The sequence below is a fragment of the Hemiscyllium ocellatum genome, chromosome 10 (genome assembly GCF_020745735.1).
Source record: "Hemiscyllium ocellatum isolate sHemOce1 chromosome 10, sHemOce1.pat.X.cur, whole genome shotgun sequence".
NCBI classification, from domain to species: domain Eukaryota; kingdom Metazoa; phylum Chordata; class Chondrichthyes; order Orectolobiformes; family Hemiscylliidae; genus Hemiscyllium; species Hemiscyllium ocellatum.
In genome coordinates this window covers 45391699-45419217 of record NC_083410.1, presented here as the reverse complement: position 1 = coordinate 45419217, position 27519 = coordinate 45391699, and the positions used below count along the sequence as shown (strand labels likewise).

Sequence of the window (27519 nt, the reverse complement as noted above, 5' to 3'; positions counted from 1 at the left end):
GCATTAGCCAAAAAGCTTGTATGCACTAACTCATGAAATTAGTAATTTTTAAGAATTACTAGAATGAATCCAGTCATGTGTGTTGACAGGTAATTCAAATGCAGTGTGAAAATTGTCCTTGGTAATACAAAACAAATTTAATAAAAATGAAAACTTGCAACTGCTAGAAATCTCAGTTGCAAGAAGAAATTGCTGGGAATATACAAAATCTATAACAGGCGTTTAAGAAACTGAAAGGGGGATAAAGAAAACTAAAATTTTTTGATACTTCAGACAAAAGCACAGGCTTATTTAAATGTCGTTGTTGTCTGATTACACTCAGATGGACCAAGCTGGAATACTTTCCTCCAAAAAAAACAGGATAAATATCCAAGTTGCTATTGCTATTGATTAAAATGCCACTGGTCTTAGGTACCTTGGCAGAATTTTTTAAATTGAATTTAACACAATTTTTGGAAGCAAAAGTATCAGATCTAACGTATCAATTAAAAAAAAACCCTTTGTGATCATTTATTATCTCTCAGAGGACCTAATTGGATCTTCGTTGACAGTTTTAGACTGATATAAGCCTAAGGGCAGCCCAGTAGCTTATGCAAATTTGGAAGTATGAAAAATAAAAAGCAAAAGGAAAGTACTGGAAGCAATGCAAAACTCAGATAATACCTTCAAAAGAAAATTAAGTTGGAGCCACAGGCCATTTTTCCCATGAAGTAAATGCATAAAAAAATCAACTATGATTAATACTGACAGTTGACCGACCCTCCTGTGGACATGATAACCATCAATAAAATAATTCTTCATGATAAAAGGTCTAAATTATAGAAAGTAATGGGATCAAAAGGGCAATGTATTAACTAAGGCTTCACTTTATGAGTAAAGACTTTAAAGAAGGATTCAAATACCACAAACCTATTAAAAAGTTTGAAACTCATGGCTGATGAATGAAGAACATTGCTGAGTCACAGATTGGTGATGGACTGAGGTTTGATTCTCATGTAAAGAGGAGCATCATGCCTCTGGTTTCTCTGAAGGTATCACTAGAAACTGCCAACACTAGACAATTTAAAACAGCAGATGTTGTACCATAATACTGTAATATGAAATCCTGAAAACAAAGCATGAATATTTTGCATTGCTAAGAACGGTGCAGTCCTTTGCGCTGGACAAGGCACAGTAAAAGTATTCGGGGAGTTAATGCAGGGCACTTATTTCAATAGTGTAATAAACATGAGTTGGAATATTTTTACATGTGCTTCAGGCTGAAAAAAAAAGATGCAATAGAATCCCATAGACCTGTTTCTTTATTCCATCTAGGTGACTTAATTCTGACAGGCTAGATAACCACAATGCCCGAAAAGTTGACTCTCCTGCTCCTCGGATACTGCCTGACCAGCTGTGCTTTTCCAGCACCACACTTTTCGACTCTGATCTCCAGCATCTGCAGTCCTCACTTTCTCCTTGATAACCAAAGTGTTGATCTCAGTAGGGCCTTCCAACATTCAACTCAAAGTCTGATAGTGTACATATTATCATCACTCAGATCTTGGGACACAAATGAGCAAAGCATTTACCATGCATTATCCACCAAGTTTTATCAGCAGGTAGAGCTGAAGATCACCATGAGATATGAAGTTTAAAATGATTCAAATTGTGGGGTCAGGAGGAACCGCGCTCCACAGAAATAACATGGGCAGTTGCTGTATTGATCTGTGCCTACTCCATTCCATAAATACAGGTTTAATTATCTGTCTAATAATTGCCTCAGCCACCATTGGATGGCTATTGTTTTTAAAACTTCAATCATGGGATGTCTAAGCTGGCATTTAAGACGATTGGTAGAAGGATTTGAGGGCATATGAGGGAGTAGGGCATCAGAATTTGTTGCCTGACTTGGTGATTGAGGCCAAACTCTTCAACTTATTAAAAACAAAAGAAAACTCTACCTCCACCAGAAGCTCTGAGACTTCCAATGGTATGAACAAGGTGCTGAAATTGGGATTAGAATGGCTGACTAGTTTGATGACATGATGGGCTGAATGGCTTCCTTTAGTGCTACAATGTTTCTATGGTCCTGTTTATTTTTCATCCTTGATTACTCATGAGTAGGTAATAGTAATGTGCCTCCTTGAACCGCTGTAGTTCCTGGGGTGTAGGTATGTGCGCAGTGTTATGAGGAAGGGATTTCCAGGATCTTGATTGATACTTTCCATTGATTGACCCCTTGATAGTTAAGACTTTGAGGCTTCCTCATGATGAAAATTTAAGAGTGTTACAAAGAAAGAGGTATGGAATGTCCGTAATCACACAAGTACACTTGTTTTATTCAGTGACATACGTGAATGTTATGCAGGATAACTTCTTAACTTGTTTTTGTCAGCTACTGTTAATATATAATGATGTAAGTAAAGTTTTTTTTAGAATATGTTACATTCACAGTTAAGTACAATGAAGAATTTAAAATTTTAATTGATTAAAATACTGAATGCAAGGCAATGAAATAGATAGTTGAAAATGTGTTGCTGGTTAAAGCACAGCAGGTTAGGCAACATCCAAGGAATAGGAAATTCGACGTTTCGGGCATAAGCCCTTCATCAGGAATTGCTTGAGAACGTGGCTGAAGAGTTTCTGTGCAGAGGAGATGACCTGGGGGGTGCAGTGAGAGAGAGACTCACTGAAATCCTTGTAGAGGGAGGAAGAGAGCTTCTTCAAGGAAGGCATCCTTGCAAGAGGATTCGCAGTAGGTTAAAATCTTCGGGTAAAAAATGAGGTTTGCAGATGCTGGAGATCACAGTTGAAAATGTGTTGCTGGTTAAAGCACAGCAGGTTAGGCAGCATCCAAGGAATAGGAAATTCGACGTTTCGGGCATAAGCCCTCCTGATGAAGGGCTTATGCCCGAAACGTCAAATTTCCTATTCCTTGGATGCTGCCTAACCTGTTGTGCTTTAACCAGCAACACATTTTCAACTGTGATCTCCAGCAATGAAATAGATACTTTTACATTGATCTACTGTATTCCAAAAAAAAAATCAAGAATCCCAGGCAGACCTACATGCCTGTTCACAAAACACTAAGAACACTAATGGAAGTGAAATAGATGAATGAGATTTGGTAGATGGTATTATTTGTAGTTTATAGCTCATGAGACAATGGATCCTCATGTCATCGAAAAATGCATATTTGAAGCACAAGATAGACTTTCCTACATAGATCAGTTGATGAAAGTAGAATGTTCTGAGTTTTGATAAAGTGATTTAGTTAGCTGGATGGCTGGTGTGCGATGCAGAATAATTCCAACAGCATAGATTCAATTCCCACACTGGCTGATGTTATGAAAAAGGACTCTTCTTCTCAACCCCTCCCTCAAGTGAGGTGTGGTGACCCTCAGGTTAAACCACTACCAGTTGTCTGCCTCTAATGAGAGAGCAGCCCTGTGATCCAACAGAACTATGGGGCTGGAGAAAAAACAACACACCCTTGTGATATCCTGAGAATAATCAATAGATTCCCAACATGGTTGTTTTCCACAGGAAACAAAATCAAACATTATTATATTTTAGAAAATGAAGTTTATCATAATTTGTAAATATTATTGATCAAAGAATACTGCAGCAGTAACAGCACAGTACTACATTGATTTTCACTTTTTATCAAAACTTCATAAATAGCTTTAGCTGTAACTTAATTTTAATTATCAATCATCATACAAATCCTATCCACATGCCTGTTGCTGTTACTTTGATAGTTAGCAATTGCAGTGACAATAAAAATGATGGCATACATGTTTCACATCATTCATAGTTCTTACCATGGTTTATCCTTCCAAGCAGGTCATTGCTGCCATTAGTAAAATATTCTATAATTAAATATTAACCCCTGTAACCTAAACAAAGCATTCATATATCAAAATTTTAGTGCTTATGTGGAAGAAAATCTTATTACAACCTTAATGTGGAAATGCCCTCTTCTCTGCTAGACAAAGCAAATACAAATCAATACTATGTTTTTCAGAATTTTAAGATACCACATTGTTTGAACCAGTATTAATTTATCTTAAGTAAGTTAACACATCTACTGAAAGTAGGAGAGTATTGCTCACTTAGAAGTGATTCAATAAGTTTCTTTCCATCTGTCTATGGATGTTCTAAATTTATTAAAGAAATCAAGAGAAATATGTCCAATGTTTTTTTTGGAACTTATATAATGTTCAAATGCAAATTCAGCACATTGGTACACAAATAAACAAATATATAAATAAATAAATGCAATATTTTCATTTCTAAATGCATACATAAATTTGCATTAAATTACATTTACAAAGAGAGGAAGACCAAATGAGAGAAAAGAAGAACATAATACTTGTAAACATGGTTCTTGCAAGATTTCAATTTTTTTTCCTTTAAGCTGCATTAAAACATTTTATGAAGGTATTGCAAAAAGTAAAAGATCTTGGTGTAGGGGGTTGACATATTATCACAGAGAGAAGATTGGCTGGTCAATAGAAATCAGAGAATAACCATAGATGGGTCATTTTCTGGTTGACAAGATGTAATGAGTGATGTACCACAGGGATTAATGTCAGGACCTCAACTCTTTACAAGTTAAAGCAATGTCTTGGATGAAGGGATCAAAGGTATGGTTGACAAATTTACTGATAGTTTCCAACCTATCTTTGTTCTAAGTTGTGAAGAGGACACAAGGAAAGTGAAAAATGATACCCATATCTTGCATAAGTGGACAGAAATTTGGCAAATTGAGTATAATGTGAGAAAATGCAGCACTGTCCTTATCCATACAAAGAATAAAAATGTAGTATATTATCTAAATTAGAAGAGATTGAAAAGCTCTGAGATGGAGAGATGCCCCGGTATATGAATTACAAAATATTAACATTCATGGAAAGTAACTAATGAGGAAAAGTAATTTTCGCAGTCTTCCTGTGGCTTCTTTCCCATGGGGCAGTCAGTTGGGGCTGAGCCCACACATCCCAAGCTCTGGTGCTGATATCACAGAGGCTTCAGCATTGGTGGTGGAGGAACCCGCAACCAGGACCTTAGCAGCCAATGACCAGAGTCACAGCTGGAGGAGCATCAGAGAAGAAGCATGATATATGTGACCTGGTCCATGACTCCAGCTTGGACATGGCAGTTGTGGGATTGACGGTGAAGCGAAGGCAGGATGGTACTGTGACCCCGGAATATGTCACAGCAAATGGAGGAGTGGTGGAGGATGACAAAAAGAAGAGGGAAAGATGAACTCTATTTCAATAAAACCTTGAATTATTTTCAATGTTTCAAGATGGCATTGGAGTGTGGTGACACTCTATGTTTGGTATGCAGAAAAAAACACTTTTTTATAAGACAATAAATCTAAGTCTAACCTAATAAAATGTTATCAATTATTACAAGGAGAATTAAGTACAAAATAAGGAGGTTATATGGGACACCATCAGAGCATATCTGGAGAACTGTATACAGGAGTGGTCACTATATTTAATGGAGGATGTATATGCATTGGAAGTAGTTTGAAGAGGTTTACCAGACTACCTGCTAGACATGGAATTAGTGGGTTTTCTCATGAGTAACGGTTCGATGGGCCTGGCTTATATTCGCTGTAATTTGGATGAGAAAGACATGATTGAAAGAAATGAGATCTTGAAGGGTCTTGACAGTGTCAATGGGGAATGGATATTTCCTATTATGGGAGAGTTTAGAACTAGGAGTCACTTTTCAAAGAGAAGGCGTTGTCAATTTAAATAAAGATAAGGCAAAATAATTTCTCAGATGGTCTTGAATCTTTGGAATGCACTTACTGAAAAGGTAGTGTAAGCAAAGTCAGATGGGTCTTTGGTAAATGGTGGGTGGGAATGGGGGCGGTGAAAGGCTGCAATGCAGATTTGTGGCTATAACTTGATCACCTATGATCTTATTAAATGGCCAAGCAGGCTCAAAGACTGAATGGCCTACTCCTGTTCCTTTTACATAGGTTGTAGTTCTACTTATTAATAGAAACAGAAAATATTAAATGACTTACATTGAGGTTTGTCTTTGTTTCTTTACTGTAAGCAAAGAAAAGCAAACCATTCAACCTGTCTGTCTTTAGTTGAAATGAAACCTCAAATTGTATCCCACCAGAAAAAGCACTTGAATATACTCTAAATACTCTGAAAGACATGGAATAGAAAATTCATTAAAATTCAAAATGTTTAATGAAATAACGTATTTCAAATTGTTGCTGGTATCACTTTGGAAAATGGGGAGTGTTTTCCTTGATTCCCAAATGTATGCAAGTTTAACTTCAGAAAATTAAGAGATGGGCATACGTAAATTGTAAGATCGTTCTAATGAGGAATTTTAACCAAACCAATGCTCATACAGTGTAGAGTCCATCCTAATAAAGGTGAGAAGTGGCTGTATTCTGACACCGTGCGTTAGTGAAGGCATTAGAAATAACTCATACTTTTACCGGGAAATGATATACATACTATAGAGGGAAAGAAATTAGTGGCATCTTTGGGTAACAATAGTTGTAACATTATCTACATTTGATGTAAGATCAAACTAATACACAATAGGCACAAGTTTGGGGTCTCATGTTGATATTTTCTTCAGTACACTTATTGGTCATTTGTATAAATGACCTAAGAATCTGAAAGTTGGAGTTGTGCCATAACTCTTTTATATCTAACAATGCAATAGTACAATTCAGGGATAGAATGCTTCTACCCCATCTACCCCCCGATGAGAAAAGGAACTGGAAGTGACCACAGGAAATAGCATCACCATAGGAAATGACATCACCAATCAAAAGAAACCTAAACATATAAATAGAAAGCAGGAAGTTTCAGCAGTGCCTTGCCTGAGGCTCACTGAAGATGTTACCTAGTATGGTGACAAAACGTCCGGAAATGAACCTTTCTACTCAGCAAGTCTACATCCACAGAATGCTTCAGAAGACTACAAAAATAACTTATATAATAAACCTTTATGATCTGACAAGCTAGGTATTTTATCTTTTATATGTACTCTTATGTTTACTTGTCAAATCTTTACAAAGTCAAACCCTGTGCCAATCAGCCAAGTATGGACCATTAGGATACTTTGCTATACAGACAGAAAATAACAGTGTAACAGTCAAATCAAATTATCCTGGTTAAAATATTGCTTCCCTCTTCAAAACGTACTTTGACCAAAAGAGTAATAACAAAATCTTTCATGAAATCATGTGCAATACTTGTCTTTGGCACTTTTTTTTTCCAGTGAACTTATAATCTGAAGGTCTTGCGACAGTATTTGCCTTTATGGATTGGAGTTACACCCACACCTTTGTATCCAGCTCAATATCAACTCTCGGGATTTGTTCCATATATGTGATGGGTCCCTAGTGCCCATCCTGACATCAAAATATGTGAGGACGTAAAACCTAAAGTGCTGCTCATGCAAACAATTATGCAGCATCAAAAGGGGTGGCATGAGAAGCGGAAAAGGGAAAACCTATTGAGGGATAACCTCAAAAGGGAAAGATAGAAAAAATACTTTGTTTTCAGACAGAAGATAAGGTTACAAGAAGACTAGCTTCTTTCCATTTAAGGACCCCTGCATTTCCAGAATTGTTGCTGCATGGTGATCCTGCTAAATGGTGATGCATGGAATGGAAGAGAGGGAATTTCAATTTGGTCTGGACCAGACCATTTTTGTCAGCATTGTGAAGGGAATGAGATGCCAGCAATAGGAGGGGTAACAGGTAAGCTCTCCAATAATTGATGGAGGCTCCATTCTTGGCATTTTCTAGCAAATTTGCTAAAAATGCTACTGATTTCAAGAGGACATGAGTTTCTCCTCCTTATTTCCAGTAACTTAAGATTCCAGCTCAATGCCAAAGATTGTTTCTGCTTCCCAAATAATTTGTTCTGATAATTTTAGCTAAAGGAAGTGGTGGGACTGTGCCTCTGACATCTAACTACATTATTTGCCAGCAAATGTGTCCAGAAATGTGTTTTCTGTAAATACCTGCGCTGTACATGACTGGAATTATTCTCCCAGCAATGTTATTGATCATTAGTTGCCCAGCTGTGATGAGAAATCAAATAACTTTGTACTCCTGGACATAATGACTAATGGCTATGAGACGTGACAAAGATTCTTGTTGCAGAAGTCTGAAATAGCCCATAAGTTGTGATATCTTGAAACAAATGTTAACGTCTGTGTTTGTACTCTTAACTTTATTTCCTTGAGACAAAATTGCATTGCTCATAACAGGCTCATAACAAATTAGCAATTGATTTTTCACCATGCTCAATCTTCTTTTCATTGAAGTTTACAGAATTATTACTCAAACTCTTAATGGAGACTCATTTCCTAGACTCATTGTTCCTTCTGCTTGGTCTGAAATTTAAACTTTCAACAATATCATCCATTGAAAATAAAAGCTGTCCCTGCATATAATAAGTTGCCAATTTGCTACAAACCTTTTTCATGTTGCTGGCATGGATAAATGCATCTCTTCCATTTTTGTTTTAAAATACAATCCATAAGCATGAGTCAATACCAAAAATGTGCTCTTTGAGAAATACTGTAATTTGCTTTTATTTTTATTTAGTCTTATCATTTAAGTTATAAAAATAATTGATATCACCTGAAATAAGAAAGAAGGAGGGGAATGCTTGGAAATAACAGCATCCTCTAAAAAAATGCAACAAAAATGACCAATGGACAAAAGGGTGTCTGGAATTAAAAGTAACTGTGGAAGTCAAATGCAACAGCAAAGAAATGAATTGAAATCTTCAACAGTGAGAGGGTTATCAAAGAAGAAGTGAGATTGCTTAATGATGCTAATAGAGTTTAAAGAAAGGATGAACTAAAAATAGTTGACGTACTAAATAATTACTTCCTGGAAGCATTCACAGAGAAAACACTAGAGGCATGCAGCCTCTAATAGGAGATTTCACAATTAATTTTAACAACTCTGAAATCACTTGTGAGACAATTATAGGTCACTGCATTTCTTCATTTCTTATCTCCATGCATGTCATTCATGATAGCTTTCAAAGCTCTACATTTACTTTGACTTACTTCCAATCAATCAATCTATCTTCAAATCTCTCTGTCTCTTTTCGTCCATATGTTTTCTGGTAAGACTCTTATATGGTCCTTTACAGTTGAATTCAATTTCACTTGCTTACTTTCATTAAAGTTCATGCCTGTAATAGATAACAGTCTTAAACTTGTTTACATGACAGCGAGCTTTCCAGGAGCAATTGCAACTTGCATCCATGGATTGAGCAGAGGGACCAAGAATTAGCCATAGCCCACAAAGCGCTCTCTTCATCAGAGAGAAACAATTGGTCATATAACTTGACCAGCATTACTCCATACCAAGTATGTAAAAAGATAAAAAGGCAAGCTTCAAAGAACTATGACAGTAGAATTAGTGAGTGATCACATGAGACTGTTTTGAGAAGAGGTACTGAAGGTGTGGTATATTTACAGCACTGAAACTTCACTATTTACATTGGAGCTTCTGTAAATGTAGAGGAAAACTGGTCACTCATTCTGTTGATTTTGAAAACGTTTAATTATTATAGATTGGAAGCATGACAATATGTACATGCTTAAAAACATAAATATTTATTTCTGTTTTCAACCAACAATTATATCCTGTGTTTTCAACATTGTTTGACGAGATTATGGTATTGTTTTGGAAGAAATGCTAGAGACTACTGAAAGAAGAAATAACTGAGTCAACAAGCAGATGGCATTAAGGAACCATATCAGAATGATTTTTCACTGCTTTTCAAGGTGAAAAGCAAAGGGAGAAGGAGCAGTGATATAACTTTTGCCCTTCTACAGTTTGTATACATTCTCAAGGGTATCAAAACAGAAAGGATTTTTTTAAAAAGGTAATATGTACATGTAGCAGTAATAATTCCATAGAGCTTCCCACCTTGTTTTTCACTTTGCTCACATCCAGAAACAAGCTCATTTATTCAAAGTAGACAGTTGAGACTGCATCCAACTCCCTATGATTGAAGGACATATTTGAAAACTAATCATTTTCTATCAACATCGTCAAATACAATAATCTTGAGTCCTCAATCGGTGTAACTATATAATTGGCTACTTTTTCAGCTGCTGAAACTGAATTTTGTACAAAATTGTGTGGTCTTTTTGACATTAAAAAGAAACTTTCTGTAGGTTTCCTGATACATTTTATTTTTAATCTTATGCTTTTCTTACCTGTTTTCAATCATACAAACTGTTGTATTCTTATTCTGCAGCCTTTGGATTATTGTGTTAATACAAATAAATTTGCCAACACTTGATCCAACAGATATGCCCAATTGTGAACAATTTAAGTTTTCCAGGAAATGGTGTTCAACTTTTATCTTTGGCACTTATAATCTCATTAGGTGCTCCCTCTGGTATAAAGACTTTCATGCACCTACATCATATGTTGCCATTAGAGACAGTCGCCAATTGAGAACAATTTGAAGTAGATGTACATGAGGCATTTTTTTCAGCATTCCAAATGATTTCTTCTGTGCACAATTCACATTCTTTTTTTTAAAGTCTAAAATGTGGGTTAAAAACTTATCTGAAATTTAACTGGTGATACCCAGTCTCTGGTGATTAAGCTTTGAAAAATACTTATAAATACAGCTGTGCCCAGAGTTCAGTGAATTAATAATTAATTAAGTTATATTTGTTTACTCACTGCGCACTCCAATGCCTGCAGCAGTGCTATTCTCAGTCGAAGGAAATCTCAGATTTCAACTTCAGTTCACCAGAGCTTTTAGTAGAATGTCAGCACATCTAACCAAAGACCTTGAGATCTCGAGACCTGACATTAATGTTTAAAAAAAACTTTAACATTACCTTGGATCTTACACAGTTTCAAACCTACATTACTGGATTCGAAATAAAGCAGCAATATTTATTTTGCTGGGATAGGCAGTAGATGTGCAAGGTGTGGCTTAATACCCATATATCAGGTTCCTTTCTCAATAATTATTGAAATACCTAGATTGTGCAAATGGCAATGACTATTCTGTCAAAATAGTTACAAAGTACCTAAGTAGGTTTAAAAAGTATCTAGCAAGTTCAATATTCTGACATTTCTTGTCATAACACCAAACAAAAAGGGACTTCTGCCTTCGAGAGTTTCAGAATGCTTCTCTCCAACAGTACAAGTTTAATTTGAATGATGTAGTTAGATTAGATTAGATTTCCTACAGTGTGGAAACAGGCCCTTCAGCCCAACAAGTGCACACTGACCCTCTGAAGAGCAACCCACCCTGACCCAATCCCCTCCACTCACCCCTGACTAATGCACCTAACACTACGGGCAAATTAGCCTGGCCAATTCACCTGACCTGCACATCTTTGGATTGTGGGAGGAAACCGGAGCACTCAGAGGAAACCCACGCAGACACAGGGAGAATGTGCAAACTCCACACAGACAGTTGCCCGAGGCAGGAATTGAACAGGGTCCCTGGCACTGTGAGGCAGCTGTGCAAACCACTGAGCCACCATGTTGTTAAAGTGGTAAAGTATCCCCAAGCACCTTATTAGATTTTCAAAGCTATTTTAGAATCAAGATGGTGTCAGCACTGTTCAAGCACACTTCCAGTGTAATCCATGCTGAATGTTATTATTGTATGTTAGAAGTACATTATAGATTACAGAATGCATATACATAATAGGGACATTTGATGTCAATCAACATGATTTGATATCAAATATGCCATTGTGGAATGAGTGGCTTTAGTTAACACCCTCTGATAAACATGCAAAGCTGAGCATGCATTCAATATTATGAAGGACCCCATGAGACACAGTAATTATGAGATTTTAAAACTTTTGACCACAAGAGGCAGAGAGGCAGTTTATTGAATATTTTAAGACAGAGGGAAATCACTTTTGTTAACCCTGGAGTCATAGAGGCAAAACAATCAAAGGTTATTGAGATTAGATGAGAATGGGGAATTTGAAACAAACAGAACAGCCATGCTTTTACTGAATGGTGGGGCAGGTTGAAGAGGATGAATGGTCAACTTCCTCTCCGAATCTGTGTGTTCATATACCCAATTTCACACATGTTAATCAGATGCTATGGCAGTTGTTTAAGCAGAACATCAACAAAAATAATTCAATAGAATCAAGGAGATGCTAGCTTCAATAGAATCAATATCCCATGACAACTCATATCTACACACCATAGTCATGGCTGAGGCACAATCTATTGTGTTAGGCTATCACTTTGCTCCAAGTTCATTGCATCAGTTCTTGCAGACTGGTATATGTCCAGGATGCAAATCTGTTATTTAGACAGTTCATAATTCATTGGTCATTGTTCCGTTCTAAAGGTTTGGGAAAGAGGTCATCCAGAATATAATGTTTATCCATTAGACCCATAACGTTTTACGTCAGTATATGGAACATCCACTGAGGCAAATAGTAAACCACTGCAGATGCATTGCCTCATATTCCCATGGGGAATCCTACAGCAAAGGACGTACACTGCACTGAAGATGTAGATTCCCAAATTTGCTTGTCTACCAAGTTCCTAATGACAACAACCCTGAAATGAGAGGAAATTTGAGTAGCCCAATAAAACTTATGTCATGTGTGCTAAGGTAAGATAATTCTATGTATTGGGATTGTCAATGTATTATCTGGGCAATTGTGTTCTGAAACATTACTGAGAATGTTGTCACCACCACAGCCTCCTTGAACCTTGTTGGTCTGACAAAAAGATTGCCATTAGGGGACAGAAAGGACCACATATTCTAGAAGTAAAAGTCAATAGATGTGAAGCTGGAAGAGCACAGTTGGTCAGACAGCATCCGAGGAGCGGGAAAGTCAACATTTCAGGCTGAAACCCTTCATCACAGCTGAGGAGGAGGAGGGAGTTCAGACGTATATAGCAGGGGGGAGGTGGGAATGGGGGAAGGGTGGGTAGGATGGTGGTAGGTGAATGTAGGTAGACCATTCCCAGATCCGTCATGGAGGACTCTTCAGCAGTTATACCAGCGGAACGTGGTCACAACCAAATTCTGGGCAAGGGCTTGCAACTTAATTTTCTAGCCAGAGTTTTCCAAGGCTTTTGAAGGCGCAATTTCTAATTGCAAAAGACAAGAGCACAAGGAATATTCGTGCAGAGTCATCATTTCCATCTTGATCTTGGGAGTTCAAGGATAAAATCTTCTTGGTTGTAGTGGACTATTATCTCAGTGGATCCAGGACAAATGAGTGCATGGCCCCACTTGGGTGGTTACTATCACAGTATGCCTGACAACACCTAAAGTTTAGAGTGGTGCTGGAAAAGCACAGCGGGTCAGGCAGCGTCCAAGGAGCAGGAAAATCGATACTTTGGGCAAAAGTCCTTCATCTGACCTGCCGTGCTTATCCAGCACCATTCTAATCTAGACTCTGGTTTCCAGTATCTGCAGTCCTCACTTTTGCCTAGCACCTAAAGTTTGCCAACAGCTACTTCAAACCTTTCAATAATCTACAGGTTTGGTCACATAGCTATCTTGCCCAAGAACCGGAAGATCGGTGCTAAGTCCAAAAGAGGGGTCAACATTGTCAAAATCAAAACTGGAAAAATTAATGTTTATCCATGTAACATTCTGAACCACTGCAGAACCGTCAGTGCTCCTTGATCACCAATCAGATTGGTATGGTCTGTTAGTGTGGCATCACCCACCAGGGCACCACCTGAGACATATGGTGCCAGCTTTGCCATCTCTGTCATCTCTCCCAACACATAACACAGGTGGGAAAGATAGTTTGCGGATGGCATCACTCTTTCAGGTATGCAATGGATTTTGAAAGATGGCATGGATGATGCTGGGCTTATGGAGGAACCCAGTTAAGTGGTGAGTTTTTCATGAATAGTACACAGTTGGAGCGCGGCGGCGGGGTGGAGTGGGGGTGGTGTGTGCAGAAATGGGAGACTCACCACAGGACTCAAACAGCATTTGGCCTCGCAGAAAGAATTGTTCCAGTAAATTCAATTTGCACAAGGCCAACAAACGGTTAAATTAATCCGAGGTGTGAGCTTTTCACTCGACCTGGTTACCAGAGGGAATGTCTGTGAAGTGCAGAGAGAGAGAATGGACTCAGTTTCATTGTGACATTTGGAGATGGTTTTCAACCTTCACCAAAGTGCTGTAGCATCTAAAAGTTAATTACAAAACTTTCCATCATGTGTCTCTGTCATGTGGCTAGTTAGCTCTCAATTGTACAAGATTGTTCATTCAAAGGTCATCAATTTTTGCTAGGTCTTAATAATGGTCAAAAAGTCTTTAAAAACAAAAATAAAAATAAAACAATGGCCTTGTTACTGTGTAATTCTATATAAATTACTTCATGCTACACTTGGTTATCCAAAACCAAGAGTTTAAAATACTGATACTAGAAAAGGAAAGTTCAAGTTGGTTTACTTTACTATTTTGAAATAAAGGATTTTAAGTAAACTCAATGCTTTGATCAGTCTAAGGCTCTGGCATTTTTAATCTTGTTTCAATTTCTATTTGGAAAGGAATAATTTCATGTAAAAGTTGACTGGGTTTCTGATAAGGCCTTAATTTATGCTGCTGCACATACAGAAACATGACAAGTTCAAGAATGTAAGATATTTTGAGCCATTAAGTATTTTGTGATTGACTCTTTTGCATGATCTGAATTACAGCAAGAATCACAATTGATATGTGCAGTTCAACTATTTACATTCGTCCAAGTCTTTCTTTCAATTATTTGAACCAGACTGGATAAGAAAACTAGCTTTCCGTTCCAATTAGGCATAAAAAAAGGATGCCTGGATGAGTGCAGCTCCAACAACACACAAGAAGCTTGACACCAACCAGGACAAAGCAGCCTATTTAATTGACAGGACATCCACATAGTGTCTCCACGGCAGATATCGTGGCAGCAGTGTGTACCATCTGCAGGATGCACTGCAGAAATTCACAAGGAATGTTCCTTAGACTACATCTTCCAACCCATAAGAATTGCCACCAAGAAGGATGAGGGAAGCAGGTACATGGGAACACAACCACCTACATTTTCCCCTCCAAGCCACTCATCATTTGGATGTGGAAACATACTGACAATTGTCAGGCTTCTGAAAGTAACTCATCCATTTGGCTGCTGGAACCTGGTGCCTGTCTCATTGGCCCACATGTAAATTTGGCGATATTTGGTATAGTGAGAAGAAAAACATGGTTACAAAGTTGAAGCTACCAGAAGCCAAAGTTGGGACTGTGAAGCTGGTCAAAACCTTGTTCCTTACTTTCCATTCTACCTGATTATCAGAGGGAATGACTGTGAAGTGCAGAGAGAAAATGGATTCTGTCTCATAGTGACATTTGGAAATGGGTTTTCAACGTTAAGAACAGAAGAACATAAGAGCAGGAAGTAACCCAAATGGTACCTCAAGCCAGCTCTGCAGTTCAATAAGATCATGGCTGATCTTTTTGTGGACTCAGCTCCACTTACCTGCCCACTCACCCTAACTTTTAATCCCTTTACTGATCAAAAATCTATCTCTGCCTTGAAAACATTCAATGTGGTTGCCTGAACAGCTTCCACTGGGCAGGGAATTCCATTGATTCACAACCCTTTGGGTGAAGAAGTTCTTCCTCATCTCAATGCTAAATCTGCTCCCCTTTATCTTGAGGCTCTGCCCCATAGTTCAAGTTTCACCTGCAGGTGGAAACAACTCCCTGCTTCTATCTTATCTATTCCCTTAATAATTTTATAGGTTCTTTCACATTCCCCCTCATTCTTCTAAATTCCAATGAATTTAGTTCCAGCCTACTCAATCTCTCCTCATAAGCCTACTCTCAATTCTAGAATCAACTTGGGGAACCTCCTCTGCATCCCTTCCAGTGCCAGTACATCCTTTATCAGGTAAGGAGACCAAAACTTACACTATGCTCCAAGTGTGACCTCACCAATATACAGCTGCAACATAACCTTCCTATTTTTTAACTCCATCCCGCTAACAATGTATAACAATATTTTGTTTACCTTCTTAATTACCTGCTGCACCTGCAAACCAATGTTTGGTGATTCATGCACAATAACACCTAGGTTCCTCTGCAATGCAGCATGTTGAAATTTTCAACTATTTAAATAATAGTCCATTTTGCTGTATCCATACCAACATCTCCTACCTCATAATTATCAACATTGTATTCCATCTACCAGACCCTTGCCCCCTCACTTAACCTATCTATGCTCCGCAGTGTCCTCTACACACTTTGCTCTATCACTCATTTTCGTGTCATCTGCGAATTCTGATACACTAGACTTGCTCCCCAGCTCTAAATCATCTATGTACATCGTGAACAGTTGAGTAACAAACATTGATCCCTGAGGCGCAACACTAACTACTGATTACCAACCAGAAAAACACCAATTTCTCCCCATGTTTTGCTTTCAGTTAGTTGACCAGTCTTGTATTCCTGTTGATACATTACCCATAATGCTGTGCATCTTTATCTTATGAAGCAGCCTTTTGTGCTAACCCTTTTCGAATACCTCTTAAAATCCAGAAACACTACATTCACTATTCTCCATTGTACACCGCACTCGTCATGTCCTATACAGCTGCGGCATAATCTTCTTATTTTTAAACACCATCCCTCTAACAATGAATAACAACATTTAATTTACCTTCTTAATTACCTGTTGCACCTGCAAACCAGAATTCTAGGAAACTAGTTAAACATGACCTGCCTTTCATTAACCCAAGCTACGCCTGCCCGATAGGACAATTTCTATCCAGATGTCTCGCCATTTCTTCCTTGGTTATATATTTAAGCATTTTCCCCACATCAAATTAAATTAAAAATCTAAAAGTAAATTAGAATACTTTCCAGGTGTATCTGTTAACTGGCCAGTTAGCTCTCAATTGTACAAAATTATTCTTTTAAAACAATCTTCAAATCCACCTTGACTGCATGATAAATATCCATTTATTTAAGCGGCCAGTTCTGGGGATATATTTTATGGACAGAAATTTTGTCCACATAAATGTTACAATGTATAAGTGGGATATTTGGCTCATCATGTCCATACCTGTTCTTTGGTGTAGTTCCATTCTGCTACTTTTTCTCCATAAACCTGCACATTACTCCTGTTTAAATAATCATCTCTTGAATGGTTCAGTTGAAGCAGACTCCACCACAGCTGAGTTCCTTAACTACTCACTGAGTGTAAAAAGCTTTTTCTCACCTCACGTTAGCTACTTCAGCAAAATATTTTAAACTGTGCAAAAGGTTTTTGATCCTCTCACAAGTGGTAACAATACCTCCTTGTCTACACTGTCACATCACCTCATTATTCTGAACAATTATTTGAGATATGCTCTTAGCCCTTTCTTGCCCAAGCAAAGCAGTGCCAGCTTCGCCAATTTATAATCATAAGTGAAGTGTCTTATCACTATCTTCTTCCAGAATTCTTCTTTGTTTTTCTTAATGACTTTTCACTTCCCTTCTGAATTCTTTGTATTCAGATGAGTTCTATTGTATAAAATTGAGCTTAATACCTGATACCTGTCATAAGCACACTTCTTCTCAACCTTAATTTCAACCTCATTTTCCAATCAGTGATCTCTAAGTTTGTTTTTCTTCCCTTTCTTTTTTGAAGCAGTATACTTTAGCTGTGCCTGATCCAACTCCTCCGTAAAGTTAATCCATCACTCAGCTATGTTATTCCTCGCTAACCTTTGGTTCCAGTCCCTGACTGTACTGCTCGTAAACAAAGCTTTTCACTGTACTTTGGTACATGGCACAATAAATGAATCAATCGATCCAGTCCAGCTCTGCTCATCTCCAGAAATGTCAGCACTCAATTTATTTTTACTCCAGATTGTTCATTCTCTCTTTTTTTTTAAACTGCCCTTCTAAATATTATGAACAATGATCACTGTGCCATAAGTGTTCCCCCACTGCCACTTATGCTCGTTGGTCCCCTTCATTCCTAAGAATCAGGGCATGCTTTATTGCTAACCCAAAATGATTGAAGAATTGGACTGCTGTACTCATGTATACAAATGAAATCAAAATGTCATAGTGCTCTCTACTGCCCAACAGACAAGGTACCAAACAAAATGTGCGAGGAGAAAGTGAGGACTGCAGATGCTGGAGACCAGAGTTGAGAGTGTGGTGCTGGAAAAGCACAGGTCAGGCAGTATCCAAGGAGCTGGAAAATTGACGTTTTGGGCACAAGTCCTTCATCAAGAAAGAGGCTGTGAGCCAAGGAGGTGGAGTGATAAATCGGTAGGGGGTGGGGCTGGAGGGAAGGTAGTTGAGAGTGCATTAAGTAGATAGAGGTGGGGGTAATAGTGATAGGTTGGAGAGAAGGGTGGAACAGACAGGTGGGAAGGAAGATGGACAGGTAGGTCAGGTCATGAGGGTGATGCTGAGTTGGAAGGTTGGATCTGGGATAAGGTGGAGGGAGTAGACATGAGGAAACTGGTGAAGTCCACATTGATGTCGTGGGATTAGTGGGGGGTCCCACGATGGAAGATGAGGTGTCCTTTCTCCAGGCGTTCGGTGGTTATAATGTGGTGATGGAGGAGGCCCAGGACCTGCATGTCCTTGGTAGAGTGGGAGCGACAGTTGAAATGTTCAGCCACGGTGGGGAGGGGTTGGTTGGTGCAGGTGTCCTGGAGATGTTCTCTGAAGCATTCTGCAAGTAGGAGTCCTTTCTCCCCAATTTAGAGAAGACCACATCAGGAGCAACGAATACAGTAAATGACATGTGTAGAAGTGCAGATATAACTCTGAATGATGTAGAAGGCTCCTTTGGGGCCTTGGATAGAAGTGAAGGGGCAAGTGTGGGCGCAGGTTTTGCAACTCCTGTGGTGTCAGAGAAGGTGCTGGGAGGGGAGAGTGGATAAGGGTGGAAAGGGAAATATTTTCCTGGTGGTGGGATCCGTTTGTAGATGGCAGAAATGTTGGAGGATGATGCGGTATATCCAGAGGTTGGTGGGGTGGAAGGTGAAGTTAGGGAGGTGGGGCGGGGGGATGGGGGGGCAACTTCGTCCTTGTTGCAATTGTTAGGCTAGGGTTTGTGGGCAGAGGTGCAGGAAGTGGATGAGATGCGCTGGAGGGCATCATCAACCACATGGGAGGGGAAACTGCAGTCTTTGAAGAAAAAGGCCATCTGGTATGTTCTGTGGTGGAACTGGTCCTCCTGGAGCAGATGCAGCAGAGGCGGTAGAATTGGGAATATGGGATAGCATTTTTACAGAGGGCACGGTGGTAGTCCAGGTAGCTGTGGGAGTCAGTGATTTTGTAGAAGATGTCTGTGTTGAGTTGGTCACCGTTGATGGAGATAGAGAGGTCCAGGAAAGGGAGGGAGGTGTCTCAGATGGTGAAGGTAAACTTAGGGCCAGGGTGGAACGGTTGGTGAAGTTGATGAACTGTTCACCCTCCTCGTGGGAGCACGAGGTGGCACCGATGCAGTCATCAGCATAGCAGAGGAAAACATAAGGAATAGTGCTGGTGTAACTGTGAAGAAGGACTATTCCACATAACCAACAAAGAGACAGGCATAGCAGGGGCCCATATGGGTGCCCATGACTACCCCTTTTGTCTGGAGGAAGTGGAAGGATTCGAAGGAGAAATTATTGAGGGTGAGGACAAGTTCAGCCAAATGAATGAGAGTGTCAGTGGAAGGTACTGGTGGGGACGTCGAGAGAGGAAGAAACAGAGGGTTTGGAGGCCGTCATCATGGTGGATGGAAGTGTAGAGGGACTGGATGTCCATGGTGAAGATGAGGCATTGGGAGCCAGGGAAATGAAAGTGTTGGAGGAGGTGTGGGTGGTGTCCTGAATGTTTGTGGGTGAGTTCCTGGTCCAGGGAGGATAGGACAGTATCAAGATATGTGGAGATTAGTTCGGTGGGGCAGGAGCAGGCCAAGATAATGGGTTAGCTAGGGCAGTCAGGCTTATTAATCTTGGGTAGGAGACAGAACCGGGCTGTGCACGGTTCTTGTACTATGAGGTTGGAAGCTCTGGGTAAGAGATCCCCTGAGGTGATGAGGCTGTTTACGGTCTGGGAGATGATGGTTTGGTGATGGGAGATGAAGTCATGGTCAAAGGGGTAATAGGAGGAGGTGTCTTTGAGTTGGCACCTGGCTTCAGTTGTGGGGAAGCCAGTGCACCAAACTACCACTGCGCCTGCTTTTTCATTGGTTTGATGGTGAGGATGGGGTTGCAGCAGTGGGAGTGGAGGACTGCGCATTGCGAGGGTGAGAAGTTGAAGTGGGTGAAGGGTTTGGGCAGGTTGAGGGGGTGAATATCCTGTCAGCCATTTAAAATTTTCTTTGACTTGGCCCCTGGCTTCACTTCTTTGCTTCATAGAACATCTCTGGCACACCGGCACCAACCAACCCATCACCCCATGACTGAACATTTCACCTCCCCCTCACACTCCACCAAGGACATACAGGTCCTAGGCTCCTCCATTGCCAAACCCTAACCACCTGACGCCTGGAGGAAGAACACCTCATCTTCTGTCTTGGGACCATCCAACCATCTGGCATCGATGTGGATTTACCCAGTTTCCTCATTTCCCCTCTCCCCCACCTTATCCCAGATCCAACCCTCTAACTTGGCACCACCCTCATAACCTGTCCACCTGTCTGTCTTTCTTCTCACCTATCCACTCCACCCTCCTCTCGGATCTATCACCATTACCCCCACCTCCATCTACCTGTTGCAATCTCAGTTACCTTTGCCCCCAGACCACCCCTTGCCCATTTATCTCTCCACCTCCTTGGCTCAGAAGCCTCATTCCTGATGAAGGGCTTTTGCCTGAAATGTCAATTCTCCTGGTCCTTGGATGCTGCCTGACCTGCTGTGCTTTTCCAGCACTCTTGACACCAAACAAAATGTGTCAGCCCATAGCACGTGGTGAGATCTAAGAATAAATTCAATGTAGTCTAATCGAAATGTGTGATTATTTCAAATTTCTGGCAACTACAAGACATAATCCCCTTCTTCATCATTACAAATGGACAAAGGTCCACCTCACGAATCCAATTCAATTCCTCCTATCACTATGGAAGAATTTTAGTAGAGGATATGTTGAGAAAATAGCAAGGAAACTTGCTTTCTGAGTAAGGAAGCACTGAGGGAAAACAATGTCAAACATTTGAGGAACCCGTTCGCAAATCACAACAGCCACACCATGTAAGCAAAATAGTTGTGTCACACATTCAGAACATTCTTCTATCATTTAACTGGCAGATTAAAACTGAGAGCTGTTGTTATTTGCATAAACATGCATGATGCACACTTATTTTTGGAGCACAACATCTTGCACTTGTATTACAGTAACCTATTGTACACTATTACCAATCTGAGGATGTTTTAAAGAGTTAAATATCTGCATATTGATATCTCATACAACATTTAAATATATTGCACACTAAATCTATTAAAGGTATTTGCTCAAAACCAATGTAACAAATCCTGGAGGGCATACTGTCAAAAAAAAAGTGAGAAAAGAGAATTCCACAGCAATGCTAAACAGCTTCCTTAATGTAATATGGGTTAAAGGAAACTTATTGAAGAAGCTTTTGTTCAGGGTCGTGAAAAATAGAAGGCAACCAACCAATATTCAATACCATTTCATCAATCTAATTTGACTGACCTTCGATTTAAGTGCTCCAGAGTAAGAAATATAGACTGAATAAACAGCTGTGGAGAATTTACTGTAAATCTGGCCTGCGCTTGTGTGTGCTACCATTGGCATCTTGTAAATGTCTGGTTCTTTTAGAGGCTCACGTGGTCTACATTTCTGCACTTAGCCTTAGGGTGTCTCCCACAAGAGAGGTATGGTTAGTAAGTCTGCAGATGACACCAATGTTGATGGTGTAGTGGACAGTGAAGAAGTTAACCTCAGAGTAAAATGGGCCAATGGGCCGAGGAATGGCAGATTGATTTTAATTAAGATAAATGTGAGGTGCTGCATTTTGGAAATGCAAATCAGGGTAGAAATAGATAGATAGAATCCCCACAGTGTGGAAACTGGCCCTTCAGCCCAATAAATCCACTATGACCTTCCAAAGAGTAACCCACCCAGACCCATTCCCCTACATTTACCCTGATTAATGCACTGAACATACACATCCCTGAACACTATGGGCAATTTAGCACGGCCAATTCACCTGCACATCTGTGGACTGTGGGAGGAAACTTGAGCACCTGGAGAAAACCTACGCAGACACAGGAGAATGTGCAAACTCCTCACAGTCACCCAAGGTGGGAATCAAACCCAAGTCCATAGTGCTGTGAGGCAGCAGTACCAATCACTGAGCCACCATACTGGTGCCAAAGGCTCTGTTTCTGTGTTGTCCATCTCCATGACTCAATCCTTACTCTTTCTCTACCATTGAGTATTTTCTAAAACCCATGAATTGAACTTCACTGGATAGGCCAGAATTTATTGTCTAGCACTAACTGTGAAGGACTTATACATTTCATGATGAGGTCCTGGGGAGTGTTGCTGAACAGAGAGACCTTGGAGGGCAGGTTCACGTTCCTTGGAAGTGGAGTCACAGGTAGATAGGATGGTGAGGAAGGCATTTGGTAAGCTTTCCTTGATTGGTCAGAGTAGTAAGTACAGGAGTTGGGAGGTCATGCTGAGACTGTACAAGACATTAATTAGGCTGCTTTTGGAATATTGCATGCAATTCTGGTCTCCCTGCTAAAGGAAGGATGTTGTGAAATTTGAAAGGGTTCAGAAAAAATTTACAAGGATTTTGTCGGGATTAGAGATTTTGAGCTGTCAGGGGAGACTGAATAGGCTGGGGCAGTTTTCTCTGGAGTGTCGGAGGCTGAGGGGTGACCTTATAGAGGTTTTTAAAATCATGAGTGGCATGGATAGGCTAAATAGATAATGTCTTTTCCCTGGGGTCAGGGAGTCCAAAACTAGAGGGGATAGGTTTAAGGTGGGATGGAAAGATTTAAAAGGGACTTAAGAGATAACTTTTTCATGCAGAGAGTGGTGTATGTATAGAATGAGCTGCCAGAGGAAGTGTGGAGACTGGTACGAATACATTTAAAAGGCATTTGAATGGGTACATGAATAGGAAGGATTTAGAGGGTTATGTGCCAAATGCTGGCAAATGGGACTAGATTTATTCAGGATATCTGATCAGCATGGACGAGTTGGATTAAAGAATCTGTTTCTGTGCTGTCCATCTCCATGATTCTCAGACCTCACACTTTCTCTAATATGGAGGTTTTTTTTAAGCTCGTGATGTGAACTTCGCTGGAGGCCAGAATTTATTGTCCAGCACTAACTGTTAAAAGTAAACCAGCAGTAATACAGTGTGCAGTTAAATGTAGGCTAGAGCAGGTAAGGACAACAGATTTACTTCCAGAAAGGAGTTTGGTGAAGCAGGTGGGTATTTACGCCAACTGACTGTGGTTTTATGGTCATGACTAAACTAGCTTTCCACCCTCGTTTTATTTTACTCATTGAACTTGCACCATTTCCCATGGTTGGATTTAAGCCCATATCCTCAGAACACCACTATGATATTCTAGATTACTAGTTCAGTGACATTATCACTGTACTGCTGTATTCCCATTATAAATAATGCTGTGTTTTAGATTTTAATTTATCTGACTATTTTTACAGGCTTTTTGCCAACAAGGACTTGTTGGGCCGAAGGGCCTGTTTCCACACTGTAAGTAATCTAAAAAGTGTATTTTGCAAATCTAGCAGAGTTCACAGTCAATTTTAATATTAATACACTACAGGCCATTTTGCTGTAACACATGTTTCGTTATTGCAAATTCCCTGTAATGTGATTGATGAATTAGGAACACTATTTCTAAAGTGCAAACTTTTAAAGCATATACTAGTTATGATGTGATTCTGATCCCATTAATTTAAAAGGTACTGCTATTACATGATTTACTTATAGCACAGGGTTGCCCGAGAACGGAAACACCGCGTTATTGCAGAACCAACTGTATTATGAAGCCATAATCGTCCATTCTTAGCAATCCCAGAACACTGACAAAGTAAATTACAAATTGCAGTAGCCAGCAACACTATTAGAAGAAGTCCCTCAATTATGCAGCAATTGAAAAATAGGTAATTAGTAATCATTAGTGAATAAATGCTGTGTTTCTATTACATTTATTAATAACATTAGTAACTGTTTTGATTTGTTGTGAAATTGCCATGAGAAGAAAGACAGATTGTGGGAAATGATGAGGAAAGACACTTTCAGTACTTTTTTTAAAAATCAGCAGCATCACACTCATGGTACTAAAAACAAATACTGCTAGTTTTAAGATACAAAAGCAGCGAACACTATATGAACACTATAGTCTTAAAGTGAGAGATCATGTATGTACAGAAAGACCCACATAAATTTACCATTACTGTGTTCGCAGTGATTTGGATTTTAATAATTTTTCTTAAGGCAGAAAGGTTAATTCCCTGGTGACTAAAGAAGAAAGGTTCCAAATGCCATGTTTTTGAGCTCTCCAAGTGTATTACAGGCAGGTGAAGACCATAAGACCATAAGACAAAGTAGCAGAAATTAAGCCATTCAGAGCCAGTCTGCTCTGCCATTCAATCATGGCTGATAAGTTTCTCATTCTCATTGTCCTACTTTCTCCCTGTAACGCTAGATGCCCTTGATACTCAAGGACCTATCTATCTCAGCCTTAAATATACTCAATGACCTGGCCTCCAATGTCTTCTGTGGCAATGAATTCCATCGATTCATCACTCTTTGGCTGAAGATGTTTCTCCTCATCTCTATTCTAAAAGATCTTCCCTTTACTCTAAGGCCATGTACTTGGTTTCTAGTCCTTCCTACCAATGGAAACAATCTACTCTGTCCAATCCATTCAATATTCTGTATGTTTCGATTACATCCCAACTCATCCTTCTAAACTCCATTCAGTATAAACCCAGAGTGCTCAAACTTTCCACATATGTTAAGCTTTTCATTCCTGGAGCCATTCTCGTGAACATCCTCTGAACACACTCCAGGGCTAGTACATCCTTCCTGAGAAATGGGACCCAAAACTGCACACAATAATCCAAATGGTCTGATTAGCGCCTTATAGAGCTTCGGAAGTACATCCCAGCTTTTATATTCAAGCCATCTCAAAATAAATGGCATCATTGCATTGGTCTTCCTAACTACTGACTTAACCTGTAAGTTTACCTTGAGAGAATCTTGGACTTGAACTCCCAAGTTTCTGTACTTCAGACTTCTGAATTTTCTCCCCGTTTAGAAAATAGTCCATGCTTCTATTCTTCCTACCAAAGTGCATGACCTCACACTTTCCCACATTGTACTCCATCTGCCACTTCTTTACCCATTCTCCTAACCTGTCCAAATCCTTCTGCAGCTTCCCTGCCTCCTTAATGCTATCTGTCCCTCTGCCTATCTCTGTATTGTCTGTAAACTTAGCCAGGATGCCCTCAGTTCCTACATTTAAATTGTTTATGTATCAAGTGAAAAGTTATGGTCCCAACTCTGAGCTTTGTGGAACACCATCTGTTACTGGCTGCCATCCTGAGAAAGACCCTTTTATCCCCACTCTCTGCTTTCTGCCAGAGAGTCAATCTTCTATCCATGCTAGCACCTTGTCTCTAACACCATGGGTCCTTATCTTACTCAGTAGCCTCCTCTGCATCACCTTGTCAAAGGCCTTCTTGAAGTCCAAGTACATAATATCCATTAGCTCTCCTTAGTCTAACCTGCTTGTTACTTACTCAAAGAATTCTAGCAGATTTGTGAGGCATGACCTCCGCTTGATAAAGCCATGCTGACTTTACCACATACTTCCAAGTATTCAGAAATCTCATCCTTCACAATGGATTCCAGGATCTTACTCACAACCGAGGTTAGGCTAATCAGTCTGTAATTTTCTACTTTTTGCTTCACTCCCTTTTTAAACAGGGGTGTCAAGTTAGTGATTTTCCAGTCCTCTGGGATTCTCCCTCATTCTAGCGATTCCTGAAAGATCACCACTCATGGCTCCACTATCTCTTCAGCTATCTCCCTTAGAATTCTGGGATATAGTCCGTCTGGCCAAGGTAATTTATCCACCTTCAGGCCATTCAGCTTTTCTAGCACCTTCTCCTTAGTGTTGGCCACCATACTCAGCTCTGCCCCTCACTCTCTTGAATTTTTGAGATGTTACTCATGTGGTCCTGCTTCAGGTTGATGTGGAAGATGTATCAATTTAATTACAGTTAATCAGAGATTTTCTGTGAGTGCGGAAACTTGAGGTCAGGCAAGTTAGTCAGGGACTTTTGTCTGAGGGCCAGCAGTTTCAGAGAGATAGTTAGGCATTTATGTTGGCATGAAAACTTGAGGTGCTTTATCTTGAGGAAGGAAATGATTTTCAGTCTGTGGACTCCACTTTGCAGCGTGTCTTGTATTTCTGTTAAGTACAACATCTGTGTTTCTTCTGTTTGCTACTGAAATAGCCCACTTGTCTTTTGTTGTTTTACTTAATTATACTTAATAAAATCTAAAATTATTCATTTACTTAATGTCTTAATCTTGCTTGATGGTATATCATTATTGAACTTAAAGTATGTAAATGATAATGTTTGAAAGGGTTCATTTGAAACTTTAATTGGGTGAACGAGCAAGATCAGTTGCATTTGGGCAGGACAGAGACCTATGTACTTTGGGTGAGGGGTTACTGCTGGAGACAGTTTAAATTAAAATAGTAAGGGAATGGGAGTGTGAGTAGGGAGATACACAAGGAGGAATCAAAGATAGAAACAAAAGACAGAAAGGTAGGAAGCAAAAGTGAAAGACACAAAACAGAGTGGAAAACAAATGTTGCCATAGTGCAAATTAAAGTTAAAATGACTAACAGGGTTAGAATTGCAAGATGTTAAGGCATTATAAAGGATGTTCCTGTTAGGGTGAAAGGATAGGCTGGTAAGTACAGGGAATGCTGGATGACTAAAGAAATTGAGGGTTTGGTTAAGAAAAGGAGGAAGCATATATCAGGTCTAGATTGAGTGAATCCTTAGAAGAGTATAAAGGCAGGAGGAGTATACTTAAGAGGGAATTCAGGAGGGCAAAAAGGGGACATGAGATAGCTTTGGCAAATAGAGTTAAGGAGAATCCAAAGAGTTTTTACAAATACATTAAGGACAAAAGGGTAACTAGGGAGACAATAGGGTCCCTCAAAGATCAGCATGGTGGCCTTTGTGAGGAGCTGTAGGAGATGGGGAAAGATACTAAACAAGTATTTTGCATCAGTATTTACTTTGGAAAAGGACATGGAAGAAATAGAATGTAGGGACATAGATGATGACATCTTGAAAAATGTCCATATTACAGAGGAGGAAGTGCTGTATGTCTTGAAATGCATAAAAGTGGATAAATCCCCAGGACCTGATCAGGTGTACCCTATAACTCTGTGGGCTGCTAGGGAAGTGATTGCTGGGCCTCTTGTTGAGATATTTGTATCATTGATAGTGACAGGCAAATGCC

At 39.6% G+C, this 27519-nt stretch overlaps 1 protein-coding gene across 1 annotated transcript in view; it reads right to left on the bottom strand.

The window, feature by feature from the left end:
* ush2a (Usher syndrome 2A (autosomal recessive, mild)) overlaps positions 1–27519 on the bottom strand; it is a 985309-nt gene that overhangs the window by 635431 nt on the left and 322359 nt on the right. The window contains 2 exon segments of the mRNA XM_060830996.1: positions 6032–6161; positions 7098–7101. Coding sequence (XP_060686979.1) covers positions 6032–6161; positions 7098–7101 — 134 coding nt within the window.